General features: G+C 45.4%; 1 protein-coding gene across 1 annotated transcript in view; it reads right to left on the bottom strand.

Annotated features, from left to right (window-relative positions):
* The window catches only part of CACNA1B (calcium voltage-gated channel subunit alpha1 B), a 298,439-nt gene that overhangs the window by 159,535 nt on the left and 120,504 nt on the right, over positions 1–18,400 (bottom strand). Inside the window, exon 7 of the mRNA XM_075519947.1 lies at positions 2,325–2,428. Coding sequence (XP_075376062.1) covers positions 2,325–2,428 — 104 coding nt within the window. The remainder of the gene's footprint in view (positions 1–2,324; positions 2,429–18,400) is intronic.

Below are 18,400 nucleotides of genomic sequence, written 5' to 3'. Positions count from 1 at the left end.
GGCATTCCATCCCCTCTCTCTACCCCACTGTTCCCTCTCTGTAATGTGTGGAGAAGGAGAGCAGACCACTCCATCACCCCCAGGATACAGCAAGGATAATATTAAAGGCTATGAGGTGCACAGATCATGAAAATAAGAACCAGGTGAGTGATTGCTGAGTTAATCCTGTTCATGGGCTATTTGTAGAACCTCTAACCCTAAATCAACTTTGTTTTATTGAAACAGAAATGTGGGATATTGCCAAGAATCTCTGTTGCAGGAGCTGCTAGATGATGCTGTCACTGGGACATGGACGGCATAGTGTCTTTGAGTGAAACTGTACCCTATAGAAGTCAACATGCATTTGCCAACAACACTTTCTCCATGCAGAAACCCATGCAAAGAATAACCTCCAGCAGAAATTTTGGTTTTTTCTACAGTGCTGTCTGGGGCTTTTAGTTAGAGAATATAATGACAACAGTCTTTGCCTTCAGAGGGTCTTTCCACCTTTCTGGTGCCTTCTCATCACCAGTCCATTCAGATATACCCAGTTTCCTTCATTGCTCAATAGCTGCAAGCCCACCAGCAGCCTGCTGAGCAGTGTGGTCAACACTTGTGTTATGATGTTTCTTCTCTTCAGCCTCTCCCCAGGAATTATTCCAGCCAAGGACATCAAACCACTATGCAAAATAGAATTTAAAAGCTTCCCTCTGTGAAGATATTATCACCCTTACCGCTAACAAAAGGAAACCTGATACACAGAGCTGCATTTTCAGTAGAAGATACACATTTATATAATACTCACATTTTGCCCCAAGCAACGAGAGGCTTTCAGGAGAGCCAGACAGAGGTTTCCATTTTTTGGTCACCAAACATGTTTGAATCCAGTACAAAGGAGCAGGAGCCTGCAGGCTTCTGAGTTTTGTTTTAAATCACAAGTATCGTTTCAGCCAGCGTGGGCTGACCCCACTGTGGAACGAGGAAGATGAACTACCTAATGAACCGCACTCAGCCCTGGCTCTGGTGCTTGCTTTAAATCATAGGTCAGGCAAGTATGGTCACGAAGCTCTCCTCTACAAAGCCTCTGATACAACAGGATGTCTGATGAATGGCTTTGATCGGTTATTGATCATGACCATTATTCCTGGACTGAAGGAACAGCAAAGCACACAACATAGCCTTCCCCATGACCCTCTCTTGTAGCAGCACGTTTCCCAGTCCTCAAACCAAACTGCACTGCTGTCTCCCAGCTCCTGCCCCCAGCATGTGCTTTGAGGATGAGGATCCTCAACAAAATAATAAAATAGAGAAAACATTGGAAAACATTTTGGAAAACATTTTTCTTTCTCTAGTAACTTAAAGAGAAAGAGCAAAGGTGCAGCACTGAAGGGCTTTTACCACTCAGCAGCATTAACTCTTTTCTCCCTTCCCATGCTGCCAAGAGCCAGAAATAAATGTAGATCTTTATGGATCTATATAATCTAGATCACCTGGATGAGCTGAGAAGAAACTGTGTGCAAAATGAGGTCCCAAAGTCTAAGAGCTTGCAGACCATTAAGATGAGTGAGGTTGTTAATTCCATATCAAATTTCCACAGACACTGGGGACGTTCCAGCTAGGTTTCAAACTTGGCAGCCTCATCTTTATAATGGCCCAAACCCAAAACTCATATGCAACAAACACTAAATCCTTGGCTGACCCCTGAGGTTCGAACATCAAGAGACTAGCGTGTCCCCAAAATCTAGACATTGGCTTAAACAGCTAGAGATTTAAACAAACAAACAAACAACAACAACAACAACAAAAAACCCAAAAAAAAACCACCAAAAAAACCCACCAAAACACCCCCACCAAAAAAAAACCCAAACAACAAAACCCTGAGATTTTTTAATTGCCTTTTGTTTGAGCTTCCCCTTTCTCCATACTGCACAGCTACACCAAGTGCATTATGAACACTTTGATGTCCAGCTCCAGCACTGAAGTATTTATCCTGGCATCAGTGGGTTCCTGATGGGTTTTCAAGATGATGCAGGAGTAAGTGTTGGCTGCACAGGCCCAAGTCAGTATAATTACAGGGAGCTCGCTTAACTCTTGGGTCTGGATTTAGAATCATCTCAATTAACGATTTTTCACCAGCCTATCCCCCATCCTACGGCTCTATAGTCTTATAGAAATACCCCACTGCAAGGAAAGGACAGGGTAGGAAATGTGTGAAGGGGGACAATGCACAGTGTGATCTATCACCCCATCTTCTTTTTTTCAGTTACATCCTCCCACAGTCCTAAAACCAACACGTCTTCCCTTTTCATACCCAGGTGGAGACAAACAAGTCATTAGTGTCTTACCCTGATAAGACACCCAGCACCAAGTTGAGCATGAAGAAAGAGCCAATGATGATGAGAGGGATGAAGTAAAGCCAGTTCCAGGTATTTCCTGCAGCATCATTTGTCTGGAAACAAAGAAAAAGGGAGAGAGAAAACCAAGTGTTAATTGGTCTCAGAAACAAAGTGCCATACAGAAACTGCAGGGCAGAGGGCAGGGGAGATTCCCCTCAGATTTCCATAGGGCTGTCCACCACTGATGTAATGGTTAGTTCTGTTATGTTCACCAGCTGAAATGCCAGCAAAAGAACTGATGAACCAAGCTGATTGTCCCACCATCCACACCATGATTTGTCGTCAGCTCCAGTGAGAAGATTCATCTAATTTCACAGCTCCAGGCTGACCCCACTGCAGGGCCAAAACACACTTTTAAGTGACCTACCTCTGTGCAGGCTTTCTACACCAGCCTCCTCCCTCCCCACCTCAACTTTGACTTCCCATGTGCTCAGCATCAGTGTCGTATTTACATCTGAATTGAGACACACAACAACGGGAGGGAACCACAGCCTTCCGTTAATCTGTGCTGCAATTAAGGCAAAGCATGGCACCATGCCCAGAATCTGCACATACACACAGAGCACAAGAAGACAAGAAGTCTGCAAGAAAACGAGGCATCTTCAGAGTGACTGCAATTCCACATCTGCTTACTCAGCACTTTGGGCTTCTGTCATCAAAACCCGTCTGAGGCTCCTTGAGTAAGTAGCAGTCTAGATAAGGGGAGGGAACGGTGGTTTAGTTTATGACAAAGTTTCTGCATTCATCAACCACAAGGGAGCTCTTTAAGGAACTGCTGAAAAGTAAAATGCCACATGGCCATTTACTGAAGCCAAGTGCCAAGAAAAATGCAAATTCTTCTCTTGTGAGTGGAGAATGCAGCAATTTGAGAATTTGATGTTGGGTGTAAGGGAGGGGAAAAGGGAAGCAAAAAGAGAAGAAAAGACCCAAAGACATTCTCCTCCTCCTCCTCCTCCTCCTCCTCCCGCAGAGGGTGAAGAATAACACAAACACAGAGCTCACCTACCTGCCCAACTGCAGAGGCTGGCAGAGACCACAGAGAAGTGCTCTCAAACACCAACTTGCAAAAAAATGCATTAATTCTTACTGACATTGGCGCCTTTTACTTATTATCTGTGGTGCTTTTTGGTCACTATTCCAAATCATATTTGCAAGTGTAATTTTGCTTGCAGAAGGATTCACAGAAAGAAGTGCTTTATTTCAGCCATGTGTGAACTTGATGCCACCTTGAAATGTTTCTGCATAAGTAGAAGTCACCCAATAAACAAGCAAAACCAACGTGTGATGTGGGTGACCCATGTCATAATATTTCTTACAGGTAATAATATTTATAGCACTGGTGCTAGTAAATACCTTCTGAGGCATTTTTAATATGGTACATATCTGCACAAATTCTTGCTCAACGAACATGCTCCAGATCAAACACGTGACAAGCATTTCTCCAAATCGCAAACATCTTCGGAAATATCTATGTCACTTGATCAGTGACTCACCCGAGAGGAACAAGGACTAACTAACCTCACCACAAACCACCCCTGCTAAAGGCAAAACCAGTGTGTGACAGACACATGAATCTGAAGAGAAAACAGGCTGGGAAAATGAGAGCAGAAAGACGGCAAAAATTCTGTGCAGCCCAATCTCTCATTACAGTTTTTTAATGCCTTTTGCAGTACCTGTCATCCCACCCCAGCAGCACCACTTCTTTGTTCAGTTTTGTCTTTCCATTTCTCTCTGCTTTTAACTATTTCCTTTCCCTGTTCTCCTGCACCACGTCTCTACAGATGGGTTCAGAGGAAACAAGGACACTTGTTTTTAGGACACAATTTTTAGTCCTCAGTGCTTCTTCCCTAACGCATGGGGAAAGTACCTGGTTCAGCCCCAGCCTGTTCTCCTGGGATTACCAGAGCAAAACCTATGTTTTTATATTTAGAGGCTGTTCTTCAATTCTCATTTTGTTGACCAAGATGGCAGCCCTCATGTCTCCAGTTGGAGCAAGAGCATCCCATTCAGCAAGGCTGGGGCTGCCGTCAGCCAGGCAAGGGGGGCTGGAGAGCCAGCCCACAAGGAAGAGCTGGAGGAAGGGAACAGATGGGAGAAGGGAAACTACATAAACATGCAAAGAGAGTGCAGCAGGTTCATTGCTGCCAAATGATCATTTATCATTTATTTATTCATTTGAAGCCCAAACTTGGCGACAGATCCACAATTCCATGCCACGATCAAAGCCCTTAAAAATGAAATGTGCTGAAATGCGACTAATTAACCACCCTCCTCTGAGCATTTGCTAGACTACCGTATGCTCAGGGCCAGGCAGGGCAGGGACTCACTCTGTTTGCTCTGCCTCACACACAGGGATCCAGGACAAACTAGAGGGCAAAACACCAGGCAAAAGGGTCAACAGAAAACCTCTCCTGAGAAAGCAGAGTCTTCACGGATGTGCAGCATCTTTCCCAGTGCTCCCAAGCGTGCCCAAGCCCAATCACAGTTTATGGCACTGGCTCTGCCACGGTGAGATGCTTTAATGAATCAAACCTGTTTCCTGCCAGGAAAACCAAACTCCTCTCCTCCAGGGAAAGCCCCCCGAGTCCCGCAGACACCTCTGGCCATGCTGAGAAGAGGAGACAGCCCTCCATCTGCAGGGCCACTGGGGCTTGGGCTGTGGCCCAGCTCCAGGCTTGCTTATTAAGCAGGATGACCCAAGAGATCAGATCAATTTTTATGTTCCAGCTAAAACATTTCACTGGTGTAACGCCTGGCTGACTGTCAGTGCTCCTTGATCCTAACCACAGGTCTAACCCGACAGGGAAGAAGGAAAAATGACATACTTGTCATGATGTGCCAGAACTATATCCAAATACAGTAAGGGCTTACAGGAGAGCTCCCTCACTGCTCAGGAGCTGCAGAACCTGCTGGTTGGTAAGAGCCGCAGGGCTTTTCACAAGCACCCCCTGAGCAGTGCCCACAGCAAGCTGAAGCCTTGCTCCAGGAGTGCCCCGGGCACTGGCATCAAACAGCTCATGTCCCTTAAACTTGACAGCACAAGGCTCCCACAGGCAAGGAGCTGCACAGCAGGAAACTGAGGCACGGGAAGTCTAAGGGACACTGTGGGGGTCGCAGTGGAGACCCAGAGAGCTGTGCCTCAGGCATCTAAAGCCCATACGAACTGTCCAGCCCCTGGAGTGCTCCTCCCAACAAGCCCAGCTGCCGCAGCTCCCTCTGCCTAACCTCTGCTCAGCTCCAAGCTGCTTCCACCCCCTGACCTGGCACTTGTATCAAGATGCACCCACTATGCCTACTCACAGCTGGTGCCTCCTTTTCTTTCCCTGCCTCCCCCCACCCCCCAAAGTCCAACCTAAATCCCCAACAACATCCTTCTAGCCTCTTGCACGTGACTCTGCTTCGTCATCCACCCTGCAGCCTGATGTCACTGCTCAGCAGGAGCGCCCAGCTCACAGCTGGATGCAAAAGGACAACCTTTACATGTTGAATCTCTGCACAGTTGGCTTTAAGCACTTCGGGACTCTCTCCTCCCTTTCATGCAGCACCGAGCACATTGCCAGTGTCCCCAAGCAGTGACAGCAGGGCCACCTCTCTACAGAGATAGGTGGGTGAATACTGTCATCTCGAACAAATGCCGAAGCTGAAAGGCTTCTGTCATGCAGGGAGATTAATGCCCTGCGCTCCCAATACAGCCAAAGAGAACGGAGTGTACTCCAGCAAAGCACAAGACACTTCCCACAACCAAGCCTTTTGTGACCTGTCCAACACCAGAGAAAGGCCAGTATTAATACTCACTTTTGTCTCTCAGACACAGAGAGCTGTTAGGCCACTGCTTCATTATGTTAACAAGATGGCAGCTGTGTCTAATTATTAATTCATTTAAAGATATGTTTTGAAACAATTGACTTGAAAGCAGCCTACTGCTGCTTGCAAAGTGCTGCAGAGACCAGAAATGCTTTTATATTACCTTTCATCTTCCTTTCTGCAGCCCTGGCCATGGCCCATGTTCCCAGGGCGTGTGGGGAGGCAGAGCCCTTGTGCCTGGCTGTCCTGAAATGAGTTTCTCGTGTTTGCTGGAGCTTCTTGCTGCTGCAAGACCAGAAGCAACTCTGCTCCAGCCAGCCCCATCCTGTCACCATGAAATGGTCAGCGAAGCCCTACCTGCTCCGACATCCTTCTCCCAGCCCATCCCCATCCCGGCAGCACAACATCGGCTCTCTGGGGACCCTGCCTACTTTCAGCTCGGCGCTCCCCGCGGCTGGGGCATCACCAGGGGAGCCTCGCAGCCCGCCAGCCTCATGGCCGAATCCCACACGCTGCTGACTTCAAACAGGGCTGATCAAAGGGAGCAGGAGCTGGTTTGGTAGGGGAAGGAACATGTAAATACTCCGCAGCACTTCCTCGCCAGTGAGGTTTCCGTCAGCAGTGGGGAGTTACTGGGAAAACTGTGACAGCCCCTGCAGAAAAAAGACCCAGCAGCCCCCAAGGAAGGGAAGCTTGTGCAGTTTCTATCAAGGTTGCTTGATCACAGTTTGCATCAGTGATGAGATCCTGGTTCTGGAATCCCAAAATAACAAACACACAATTAAGTAAAATTTGGTTTACACACACAGCCTCGTGAACAGGCAAGTGACTGCCCCTGTTCAACGGGTGGCAACTCTTAGGTTTCAGGAGATTTACAGACTGCAAATTAGAGCAAGTCAAACACAGAATAATCCCCAAAATCCTGCCTCCCTCTTTCCTCTAAGCAGACAGCACAGCTGCCCTCAACCTCCCACTCTCCTCTGGCTTCTGCAACACAACCTAAATCTATATTTCATGTGGTGAGAGGGATAAGGGATTCCCACGTACCTAGGCCTGTGTGCCACTGACCAGCAGCCAGCAAACTGGCGTACTAAGGCCATGCCCCAAGGGTGAATCTGAGACCTGATGGATCTGCAATCCAAAGCTGACAGCTTCTCCTAGCTGGTGCAAACAGAAGACCTGCCACCACTGCCCACAACCCCATTCAGCGCATGCCAAGGACCAAGCAAGCCAGGCAGTGATAGCACATGTTGAAATGGCATATTCAAATAACCTACAAAACACTGCTGAACCTGATTAAATCCTCTTGGGCAACACAAAAGCAGCAGAACAACTAAGACCTTTGCTATAAGAAAATACCGGGTGGTGCATGGCAGGTACTGCATACCCCGATTGGAGACTATTGTGCTGCAATGAACCTAAGCAAAAACAATCTCACGTTTCAGCTCCTGATTTCCAAGTTTCTCATTAAAAAAACATCACTCTCTTTGTCCTTCTTCCAAAATCATCGCTGTCTCTGCTTGCAGTCCCTTTATTCCTGTATTGAGAGGAAGAGAGAGCTCAGGGATGTCCACACACAAGGCTACACCAGGTCAACTCTATCACCACAGACCCACATGTGAACACACCGACTTTATGGTAAGCCTATAATTAATATAATTTATACAGACTTCCTGATGACTTTGGCTTGCACTCAGGAAGCTGTGCACAGGGTAGGATGTCAGTGCAGGCCAGCTGCCAGGCACTGCCCATGCTGGGGGGACTAACCCTCCACAGCAGACCCCCTTCTGCACCTGCACCTCCATGGGTGCAGTCAGCATGATGCAAACTCACTCCAGCTCACAGCTGGAGCTAAGAAAACACACTCCAAGCTTCATGGCTCAGGGTCGAATTCCCTTCTGCTACTGCTATGGGTGGCAGGCACCTCTCAAAGAGAGTAGCTGCACAGCAGCCTTCACCAGAGCTCCTCTGCCAGCACCTAAAGGCAGCCAAAATGCCTTTATAGGTGTTCTTCTGTTGCCTTTGGAGCTTTAAATGAGACCTTAAGGGCAGCATCTACAGAAGTGTAAAGTCACAGACCATCCTACGACGTACCAGCAACAACCCAAGTAACAAATCCCAGAACAAGGTCTAGGCTGGTCCTGCCAGCAGATCTCCAAGCTAGGGTTCCCTGGTTGTGCAGACACGCTGCTTTGGGCTCTCAAGCTGTTAGAAACCCATTTAGACTTAGAGTTAACTCAAATTTTTTACCAGTAGAGCAACAAAACAACTCGCTTTGCCTCTGCACAAGGAGCCATTCTGCTGCTTACACAAGTTTCTTCTTTCAGCCACTTTTGACAGGAGCAGCAACCCTGAGGTGATTGTCCTGGATCTCCAAGGAAGAAATTCTGCCACCACTTCGCTCAGCACACTGTCCATCAATGTGAAAAACAAGCAATTAATGGGCTAACACATAATCCTTTGGAAATATTTCCAGAGTGGGGTTCAATAAAGAAGGGATCTAATTTGACAGATACAGCCAAAGCTGAAACACCCCAGACCATTAGCTCTTTACTATGTTTTTAATCAAAATGTGTAGTACACCTAGAGTTTACTCACTTTAATCTAATCAATGGCAGAGCCTGACTTATCTGGGGCAATTAAAGTGTAATCTTCTCTTAGATAAGTGCTTTTGCATTGAGGAAAACTCTCAGCTGTCTTCTAGAGATGAACTCTATTTACCCTTCATCTGATTTTTCATAATTCACTCCTCGCTACTTCTGTTAATTAGCGATGCTATTTATGGTTGATTTATTTCTATCTGTTCCTATTCTTAGGATTAGGTGAACACAGAAATTACTAAGAACAAAACCAAAAATATTAAAAGCATGTACAATGAGCACACGGAGCCCTGCTTTACTCAGCACATTTTCTCTAGGCACTAAGTAACTCCCGCTGAGCTCTTCATCAGAGACAGGCAGACCTTGCACAAGAAGGTATAAGGGCAGAAAACCAAAATTTGCTAAGAAAAGCCATTCCAAGTTCAATCTGTGGAATCAATGACGACCTACTCTGTTCACAAATAGTCACAGACTCAAATTACATTTAAATCGATCACTTCTCTGGGATGCTACATAGTCCACATTACCATAATATCCCAAAGTGTCGATCTTCACTTCTGGAAAGTGCAAAGTGCTTTCACAGATGGAGAATGAGGTATACAGGCTTCATATGAACTTAATAGGTTCAAGTCCAAACCTAACTCACATCTGAAGTCCCTGAATGTATAGCTGTGGTCAAGCATAAGCTTTGCCTATTCTAATTAAGAAATAGTCATTATCATTTGCACTGTAATTGTAAGCAAAATCCCTGGTGAAAAGTCTGGACCCCATTCTGCTGAAAGCCCTGGAGAAAATACTTCTGCCCCAAAATCCAACCTGGTGGAGTACAGGCCAATGTATTTATCAGATTAGGACATGAGACACTTGGCTTCCCCCTTAAAAAGATAAACTCAAGCCTAAAATCTAGCAGGACATTGAATAGCTTTATTGTATTTTAGGTTTTATTTTAAACAAAGATGACTACAAAAGGGGACTGGAGGGGTTTGCATAAACTTCTTAAAATATTGCAACCTTCAGAAATAAGTCTGGGGGTCTAGGAGTTAAAGAAGGGGCCTCAGTGTCTCATCAATGACATACTGGGAAGAGCTGAGGGGGAGTACTGCGTCTTCCTCGCCTCCCTGAGAAAGTCATACCTTAACATCTCATTCAGAAGAGCTGTGAAATATTTTTTCTCTATTCCATTTATTCAGTCACCCAAAAGGTATTAAAATTTATTACTTTTCAAAAATATTCATTTTCTCTTTTTTTTCCCCTACTTTTTTTTCCCTACATCTCTTTGGATCAACTGAAAACAGAAGAAGAAAAAAACCCCCCACAAATAATTTTTTTTAAAAGGCTTTCATCTTTTAAGTCTTATATAGCCTTTTTCACCCAGAAACACCACCAAGCCTTGCACTGAGGAGGTCTCTTTTGCTATCCCTAGCTTTACAGAAGGTGAAATTAGATCATAGGCGGGTGAAAGGAGAGCTACATTTCCCAGCAGACCAGCAAGAGAATTCCCATCTCTCAAGTCCTGACCCAATGTGCTGGCTTATACAAAATAGCAGAATCTGCAAAAAATCCTTCCCCCCCTCCCCCAGTTCTAGTTTAAATACAGTCTTGGCACAAAGTGAGTCCAATAACTTTGGTTACTGACTTTCAGATGTTACAGTCCATTTGCAGAGAGCATCTGGTGTTCAGCTCTGCAGGGACATGACAGCCGGGGATGGGGGAGCGCTGGCGATTGACCCTTCTGAGCAAAATTGAATTGGCAGAGAGGTGCATTTCCTATTGATGCTCAGGGGTTGTACCACCCACGGGAGGGAGAAGAAAGAGCACTTGCCTGGTGTGCTCATCTGTGTGAAGGATAAAACTAAAATGGGTTGGTTAATGAAATTAGTGGTCAGCCCAAATCATACTCCCACATGTGCTACGTACAGCAAGACAGGGTTGGATTGGGGTTCAGATACCCCTCTTGAGAATCCCTCCATCTGGGATCAGTGGCTTCCGGTCGTTCAGGGCAGGTGCCCTTGTATGTAGAAGGGGTGAATTAAAATGGAAGAGCCCCAGCCCAGCAAACTGCAGGGAAATTTGGAGTCAGGCTTAAACACTGCTTCTTGTGGTTTTATCTGCTTATGCATGCTTTGAAGAAAACTCCTTAGCTGGAGGTTTCCACGTGTGGCCATGGGATGGACAGGATCTCAGGAAGCCCTAAGGTCCATAAGAGGTCCAACTAACAACTTGGGATTGGAGGATCTCCTGATCTCCTCCTAGAGCATGTTATAATTGTGCCTCCTGTGCCTTTATGGTAGGTCCCAAGTGGGTTTTGGACACCAGGAATGGCAGAGGATGTGTTTTCTGGGGGCCCTTTGGGATAGGGTACCTGTTGTCTTGAGGGCCAGCAGTTGTAAGAAAAGTATTCAGAGAGCCCACTGGCCTCTGCACTCTTTTTCACATCGAACCTTGGCCAAAGGCAATCAAGTCCTGGGTTTATGCCTGCTCAAACTGAACTCTCTGGGAAGAGGCACTTTAAACTCCTGGCACATTACACTCCACACATCAAATCAGTGTTTCTGAGAAGATCCTCTCTCTTCACAGAAGGTCTCTGAGTTATTCCACGCCTCCTTTTTACCTTCAGGATGGAGGTCAGTCCACTTCACTGCTGTAATAACAATCCACCTTGTTCAAATCCCCCAGTTACTCCTCAGATCCATCCATAACTTCTGGTTCCCAAGTGGGCATCAGATGAAAAATACCTGAAAATCCTTTGAGTCTTACGACACTAAAATCAACAATGTTTTGAAACAAAGATAATGCTTCTGCCCCCAAAAGGGAAGTCACTTGCATCCAGCCCCACAGCCACTTGCTGTTTAGAGGAGCAGAACACAGAGCTGTTCACTACCAGGATCAAAATCAAATCCAGAGTATTTCACATCCTGCAAACAAAAAGCAAACTACCCCTGGCCTGAGACCACACACAGCCAGCCTCTACCGCAGACTCTAAAAGCCTTGGCAGCAGCAGGTATCAATAAGGGGTGAGACACCAGGCCTGGCATTAGCTCTTATCCAAGGGGATAAGAGCTTATCTTGGACCAAGAGCCCAGACGAATCTGTAACAAGCCTGGGGTGCTAAAGATAAAGCATCCCTTTGGTGGTGTTGGTGGAAGCTGCATAAGAGCCTGTCCAGGGCAGAGGAATGCAAAAGGCAGCAGCCACAGTGCAGCAGCATTCAGTGCAGTGGCAACTCGTACCTGAGCAGAAGGCAGGAGGGGTTAGTTTGATTTCAGAAAAATCACCCTGAAAGCATAACTTAGTTTGCATTCATTTATCATGTTATATTCCCAGAAGCCACTGTCTTACCATCACTGGCTTTAATATCACATCAGTCACAATAATTGGGAAAGGTGCTTTTTTCCCCTCCTCTGGGGGAACACTGGGAGTCCTGCCCGATGTTCTGCCAGAAAAACCGCTATTTTACAGACTGAGACAGTGCTCTGCAGAGGTGATAATGCAGATATTGCTGCTTCTCCATAGGGCCAGTTATCCTCTGCCCTGACACAGCCATGTTGCTTCCATCCAGTCCCAGAGCTATCCCTCTCTGCCTGCTCGTCCTCACACCCTGTGGGGCTGCCCTGACACCCAGAAGTCCCAAAACAACAGCCACAGCACATTTGAAAATCAAACACACGACACTCGGGCAACAAGTGTGGTACATGTGCCTTATGCTTCCGCGGTGGACATACAGGTACTCTAAACGTAAGGGTGAAGCGCATCTACCCCCACCACAAACCAGAACAATGTGCATCCTCTGTTCCAGGAAGAGAAATCCCTTTTACACAGTGGGCAGTAAAAACAGAGAGGGAAAGGCAGCTCAGGAGATATCTTCACAACATCAAACAAGAGGGCAAAGCTCCCATCATTTTCTATGGGGCAGAAAATCCAGGTGGAAGCCTCAAACAGAGGAGATCATTGTTTAAAAAAAGAAAAATACACCTAGATAATTAGCTCTTTGGTTTTTGATACTTTAGAATTCAAATTTTCTAGCTTTTTTTTCCAATGACAAGAGTTAGAAAGTCCCAAATAAGAGAGGAAGGGAGCTATAATTCTCTCAAGCACATAAATCCAGGAGCCGGGCTTTCAGAGGAAAGCATCCAAATGCATAAAATCAACCCAAATACCAGAAGACTCTCAGTAAAATCCTAGAAGTTGGCAGCGTTTTAATTTTGCTACAATAGTGCTAGCCGTGTATGAACATATTTTAACTATAGTCGTTGCATGCAGTAATAATGTTAATTCAGCCAAGTTTAAATAGAAGCAAATCCTTCCCTTTGTTTCTCCCCTTCTCCAGCCTTGCAGAGCTGGGGAAGACTGAAAAAGCAAAAACGCTGATGTTTTATGCCTTGATCCGAAGGCTTATGGCACCAATAAATCAATACATAAATATGTTAACAGGATTTCTTGATAAAAAATTCATTCTTTCCCCAGCTAGTGTGGACTCATTCAGCTGCTTTATTCATGAGCATGCCTGCCTGGCTGGCACCGTGAAAGCTCTTTCACTGTCAAAAATTACAGGCTGGCCAAAGGACTCTACCTACTTTTTAAATCTTTTTTTGTAATCTCTCCTCCTCTTTCTTTTATTTTTAAACAGCTGTGGATTTTAATTATAAATGTAAACTTGGTCTAGGCAATTCCTATTGGAAACTAGTAATGCACGTTCATGATAAGGAAGGTCAGACCTACGGTGGAGGTACTCAGGAGAAAGCATCACCCCAGCAAACACGCAATCGGCTGCCCTGTGAACCCCACCGGGCAGTTATGGCACAGAAGCTGTCTGGAACACCCATTTTACATATGTGAGCACCTTCTGCAAGGTCACACGGCAAGTTAATGGCATAATGATGAACAGAGCCCAGAAAGACCAAAGCTGTAACCAGAGGCACCCAACAGCAGCCATAGGCTACTTGCCACCCAAAGACCTTTTGTTTGGCTAATAGTCTTCAGCTGTGACAGTGGATCAAGGCACTGCCTCGCTGGTGACCACAGCACTCAGCCCATAGGCTACCCAGCAGTGCCATGCGGGCATCTGCACCAAGCCAGGCCCATTTATCTCAACACTCTCAAAAGCAATGTCTAACAAATAGCAAACCTACCTGAATTCAATATTCATCTTAAATCTAAAAGCCAAATAGCTAGTAAGACCAAGTAATTCAAATAGTTTCACCTAAATATGACTCAAACTGAGATGGTAAGGGGGCAGCCAATTCATCCAGCAAAGCTCCAAGATATCCCATGATTCAAACCAGCACCACAGGTGCCTCACATAGTTATCTCCAAGTTTCTTTTTGCTGAGCACGCAACTGAGTTCTGTTTTCTGTGAAGGGGGAGAAAGCACTGCCAGGTCCCCACACAAGGTTAGCACAGGGGCAGTTGGGGTTGGGTTGTTCAGAGTTTGAGGAAGGGTTGCTCCTAGAAAAACAGGCACCCCATTTGAGTTTGAAATTCTTGGAAAGCAAGAGTGCTTTACATGTCATTCATTGCTTGAGAAGACTCATGTGTAAGACAAGTTACACTTAGAATAAATTCAGTGCTCTCTTGATGTGGCTTTTTATATTGCAAAGCCAACCAGCAAGGCTTCAGGTATCTGCTATCTTTCACTGAAGAGCCAAAGCTGTCCCCAAATGTACTCCTAAAGTTGTAAGGAGAGAGGAACACACACACTTATATACACACAGAGACACACATATTTAGAACTCTGTTCAGTTTGGTTGCTCAGAGATACATGCAGTATTTATATAAGAATAAGGATGCATTCAGACCAAAATATAGGTTTTGTTGGTCTAGTGAGTAAGTGCAGAATAAACCTTTTCTCCCACTCAGCAGTTCCTGTGGCCTGCAGCCCCTAGCTCAGCAAGACAGAGCCAGTCGCATGGACCGATTCCCAGAACACTGAAACAATCCAATACTCAATCATTTTATGACTCTGAACATAGGAAATTGTGGATCAATGCCCAAAATCATCGTAGATAATGACAGCCCTAAGAATAATGTGCAGGCTTCCTCATAATCTTAAATGAAGATCTAGATTCTTCCTGAAAGAATAAAGCCTATACATCTCAAGCACTGATTTTTCACCTCCAAACATTGCAGGCAAAAGCTTCCCAAGAAATTTTCAATAGCAGAAAACTGTTTAAATGAATTAAAGTCTTGATTCCATTGTCTAAAATTATAACAATAGGCTATTACATGCATGCATGCGTTCTTCAGCAGAGGATTGGGACCGTGCAGAGTATTGATCTATTTAGATTAGGCCACCTTCTCATTCCGTCTTCTACCGAGACTACCTCCAGTGGTACAGCTTCTCTCCTAGACAATTATAAGCAGAAAATATCCTTGTAGATACATCCACCGCTCACATAACTAGCTGGAGCTGAGAGCTCAGTCACGCAAACTTCAGAGCGTGGCAAAGCCCCCAAGTCCAAGAGTCCTCTATCACTGCAAACCCTACCTCTCAGGACAGGAGTCCAAAGCCATTTTATCACTACCAATTTCATGTGTCAGACAAAATAAAACAAAAACCAGTTCGTCATGATCCTCTCAGCTCCATCTAAAGATGTTTCACAAGGTTTTATTAAGACATTTTAAATAGAAAAGGACTGTCTGCTAAAGGAAAAAAAAAAAGATTTTTCTTAACCACAAGTCTTGCCAAATTGTTCCAAATTTGAATGAAAACTGTCTGTGAAATTCCAAATTTTAAGCGTAAAATATTTACTATAGTGTAAATTCATTAAGTCTGCAGAAAATTATGAGACTGGCCCAGAACTGCTCTTCTCCATATTCCAAGAGTCTTCACTGGGAGGGACGCTACCAGACAACAAAAGGTTTTGCCACAGATCATACTAATAAACAAACTAACCCTAAAATAAGCAGATACACCCAGCTTTTTTGGTTGTGTTGATAAGCAGGTGATTTAACTGTTATTAAAACACAGTTTCAAATGCTTCAAGTTACACCTGCCCTGTCTAGGAAACATCTGGTAAAAAAAATGGGAACTATCCACTTTTTTCTCTTGGCTTCCTCCCATGCCATGTGGAGCAGCTGTGCAAACGCTGGTCTCCGCTACTGGAAGGTTTCACCACGCTGCAGTCCGGGTCTATAATTACTCCCTGGCCCTGCCAGGAGCTGACCTCTGGCCAGCAAGCTTCATGGCTGGTACCAGCATTGCCATGGCTGGTACCAGCATTGCTATGGCACTACAAGCTCTGCACAGGATAATTGCTCCAAATTTACCTGCTTCTCCGGTCAGAAACAAATGAGGAAATATTTTTAATCCAGCTAAATGACAACTGGTGTTTCCACCATAACAGCCAATGCAAGTTTTCCAGCTGCTTGGGCTGTATCCTGAGCTCTTACATGGCTACAAACCCATGCGGATAAACTCTCTCACTTTTGCATGACTTCTCAGTCTGGACACTAGGCAAGGTGACTTGATCTAGAGTTTCTATTGTTTCATGAGCAGTTATCCTGCTTTCCACAGTTACTGGGCAATTTTCCTTCTGCAAGGGATTCACAAAGTATTTGATGGATTTTGGCACAAGGAACACAAGAATATGAAAATGTTGCTGGAAAAAAAATCTGAATTAAAAATTTCCTATTTGGAAGTCTCTATAGTGCTGGGAACTTTATCTGTTGGAGGAAAAACAACAGGTTTCCCAGAGAGATTGTAGATGCCTCATCCCTGGAAACATTCAAGATCAGGTTGGACGGGGATCTGAGTAACCTGATCTAGTTGAAGATGTCTGGGCTAATTGCAGAGGGTTGGACTAGATGATCTTTAAAGGTTCCTTCCAATCCAAACCATTCTATGATTCTATAAAAAGAAGGAAAGAGGCTTGAATGTCACCAGTGCTGGCCCTGAAGCCAGGCAAAGGAGAACCATGGCACCTTCTGCCAAAGAGCAGCTTCAACTTACACCTTGTTGTAGCACCCTCATGACATATGCCAACAGATTGACCACAGATGAGCTCTGCACCAGCAGACAGTTCCCTGTCTTCTCTGCTGCTGACACAGCACAGAAAACAGCCCTGATAGCACCCATCTGTGGAGTTCCCTAAGCCAGCACGCCCTGAGCTGCCCTGCACCCACACATTGAGCATCCCACCACCAAGTCGCCCAGACGCAACGCCACACCAATACACCAGTATTGTACCCATTACAGCAGCCTGCCTTTGCTCCTCTCCTGTACCCCAGGGCACATGGTCTGTAGATTAAAGAGCAAAGACTTTCTCCCAGAGCCCACCCAGAGCCAGCCTCTTCTGTCGGGGAACCTAGCCGCAGGTATTTTGGGTTGCCGTGGGAACTACAAGAGCAAATAAAGTCTTCACTTTTGGTTTTCTTAGAAGCGTTCCGTTATTCTCTTCCCCTCCAACCACAGATGTAGCAGTCATGGCATAAGCAGACTGGCATACTTCTGAAAGCATGCAGCTGCCTTTTTCATGCTGTGTAGGAAAGCAATTGTTGGGCATGGAAGAGAGCTGCTTGTACCCTCGATGCTATAACGTTGTCAAGCTGCAAGTGAATTTCTTCAGCTGGAGTTTTCAATTCTGGGCAAGCACTGATGATTAAGCTGTTGTTTGGAGAGATTTTCATTTCTTTTCAGAGAGCAGTTGCTCTGTTGAAGGAACTCTTTACCTTTGTATGATATATGTCACTCTCCTGCTGTATATCTTAAATGTCTCCTATTAAACCTGGAGGTGGCCACGCCACAGTCATTTTGAATATACCTTCACTGGGACATTAAATAAAATGCAGAAGATTCAGTGAGGCACTTAAACGCTTGCTCAGCTTTGCACATTTGCTCAAGTGCTTTTCTGAACAGGGTAATTTGCTGAATCAGGGCTGAAATGGCCCAATCCTTTTAGCCTTAGAGAGAATGTCCGTGTGGGCACAGGGTCAGACAGTCTGCGTTTCCAGACGGGTTGAGACCCAGGCATGGTCACAGACATGCATCGCACCCATCTTGGCATCTAAATATTTCAAAGCCATTTCAGCCTTAGACGTGTTCCATATTTTCTATTACAATACCTTCGGATTTCTGCAAAATCTTCCAGATGAGGAAGTATGCAAAGCCTGCCATGCAGTAACACTGCATCCCTAAAAGATCTGGGAGTTCGGCCCTTTGGCAAACAGGCCCTACGGCCCTCCAAAATCCAGGAGGAAAGCATGAATAAATGGATATCAGCCAAGGCAGAATTTAGACTGGTATGAGATCGTGGTACTGACAGCTCATCATTCCACTCAGTATTCATCAGTTGTACAGATTCCTTCATTTACCATGTGCTTTTCTCTCACAGGGGCCGGCAGAGCACTTCAGCTAGGCAGGGGAAACTTGTGCTTCTTGTTCAGTGATCTCCAAGGGATTTTTCAGCTGAACTACAAGTCTGTCGATGAACACACCAATTTATTATACTGCTATATTGTATATATCTGACAAGGTCTCATTAGTAGCAAATATGTTACTGCAAAGCCTGGTGTAAGGCTTCTCTTTGGGGAAATGGGAGATGAGAAATCCGGTCCACCTTCTGCTCAAGAGCAAGATGCTCAGGACAGTTTGGGCATGGAGCTCTAGGGAGGGTTTTGAGGCAC

The sequence above is a fragment of the Mycteria americana genome, chromosome 17 (assembly GCF_035582795.1).
Source record: "Mycteria americana isolate JAX WOST 10 ecotype Jacksonville Zoo and Gardens chromosome 17, USCA_MyAme_1.0, whole genome shotgun sequence".
Lineage (NCBI taxonomy): Eukaryota > Metazoa > Chordata > Aves > Ciconiiformes > Ciconiidae > Mycteria > Mycteria americana.
Note: the sequence above shows the minus strand (reverse complement) of the source record. Positions and strands in the feature narration are given on the sequence as shown.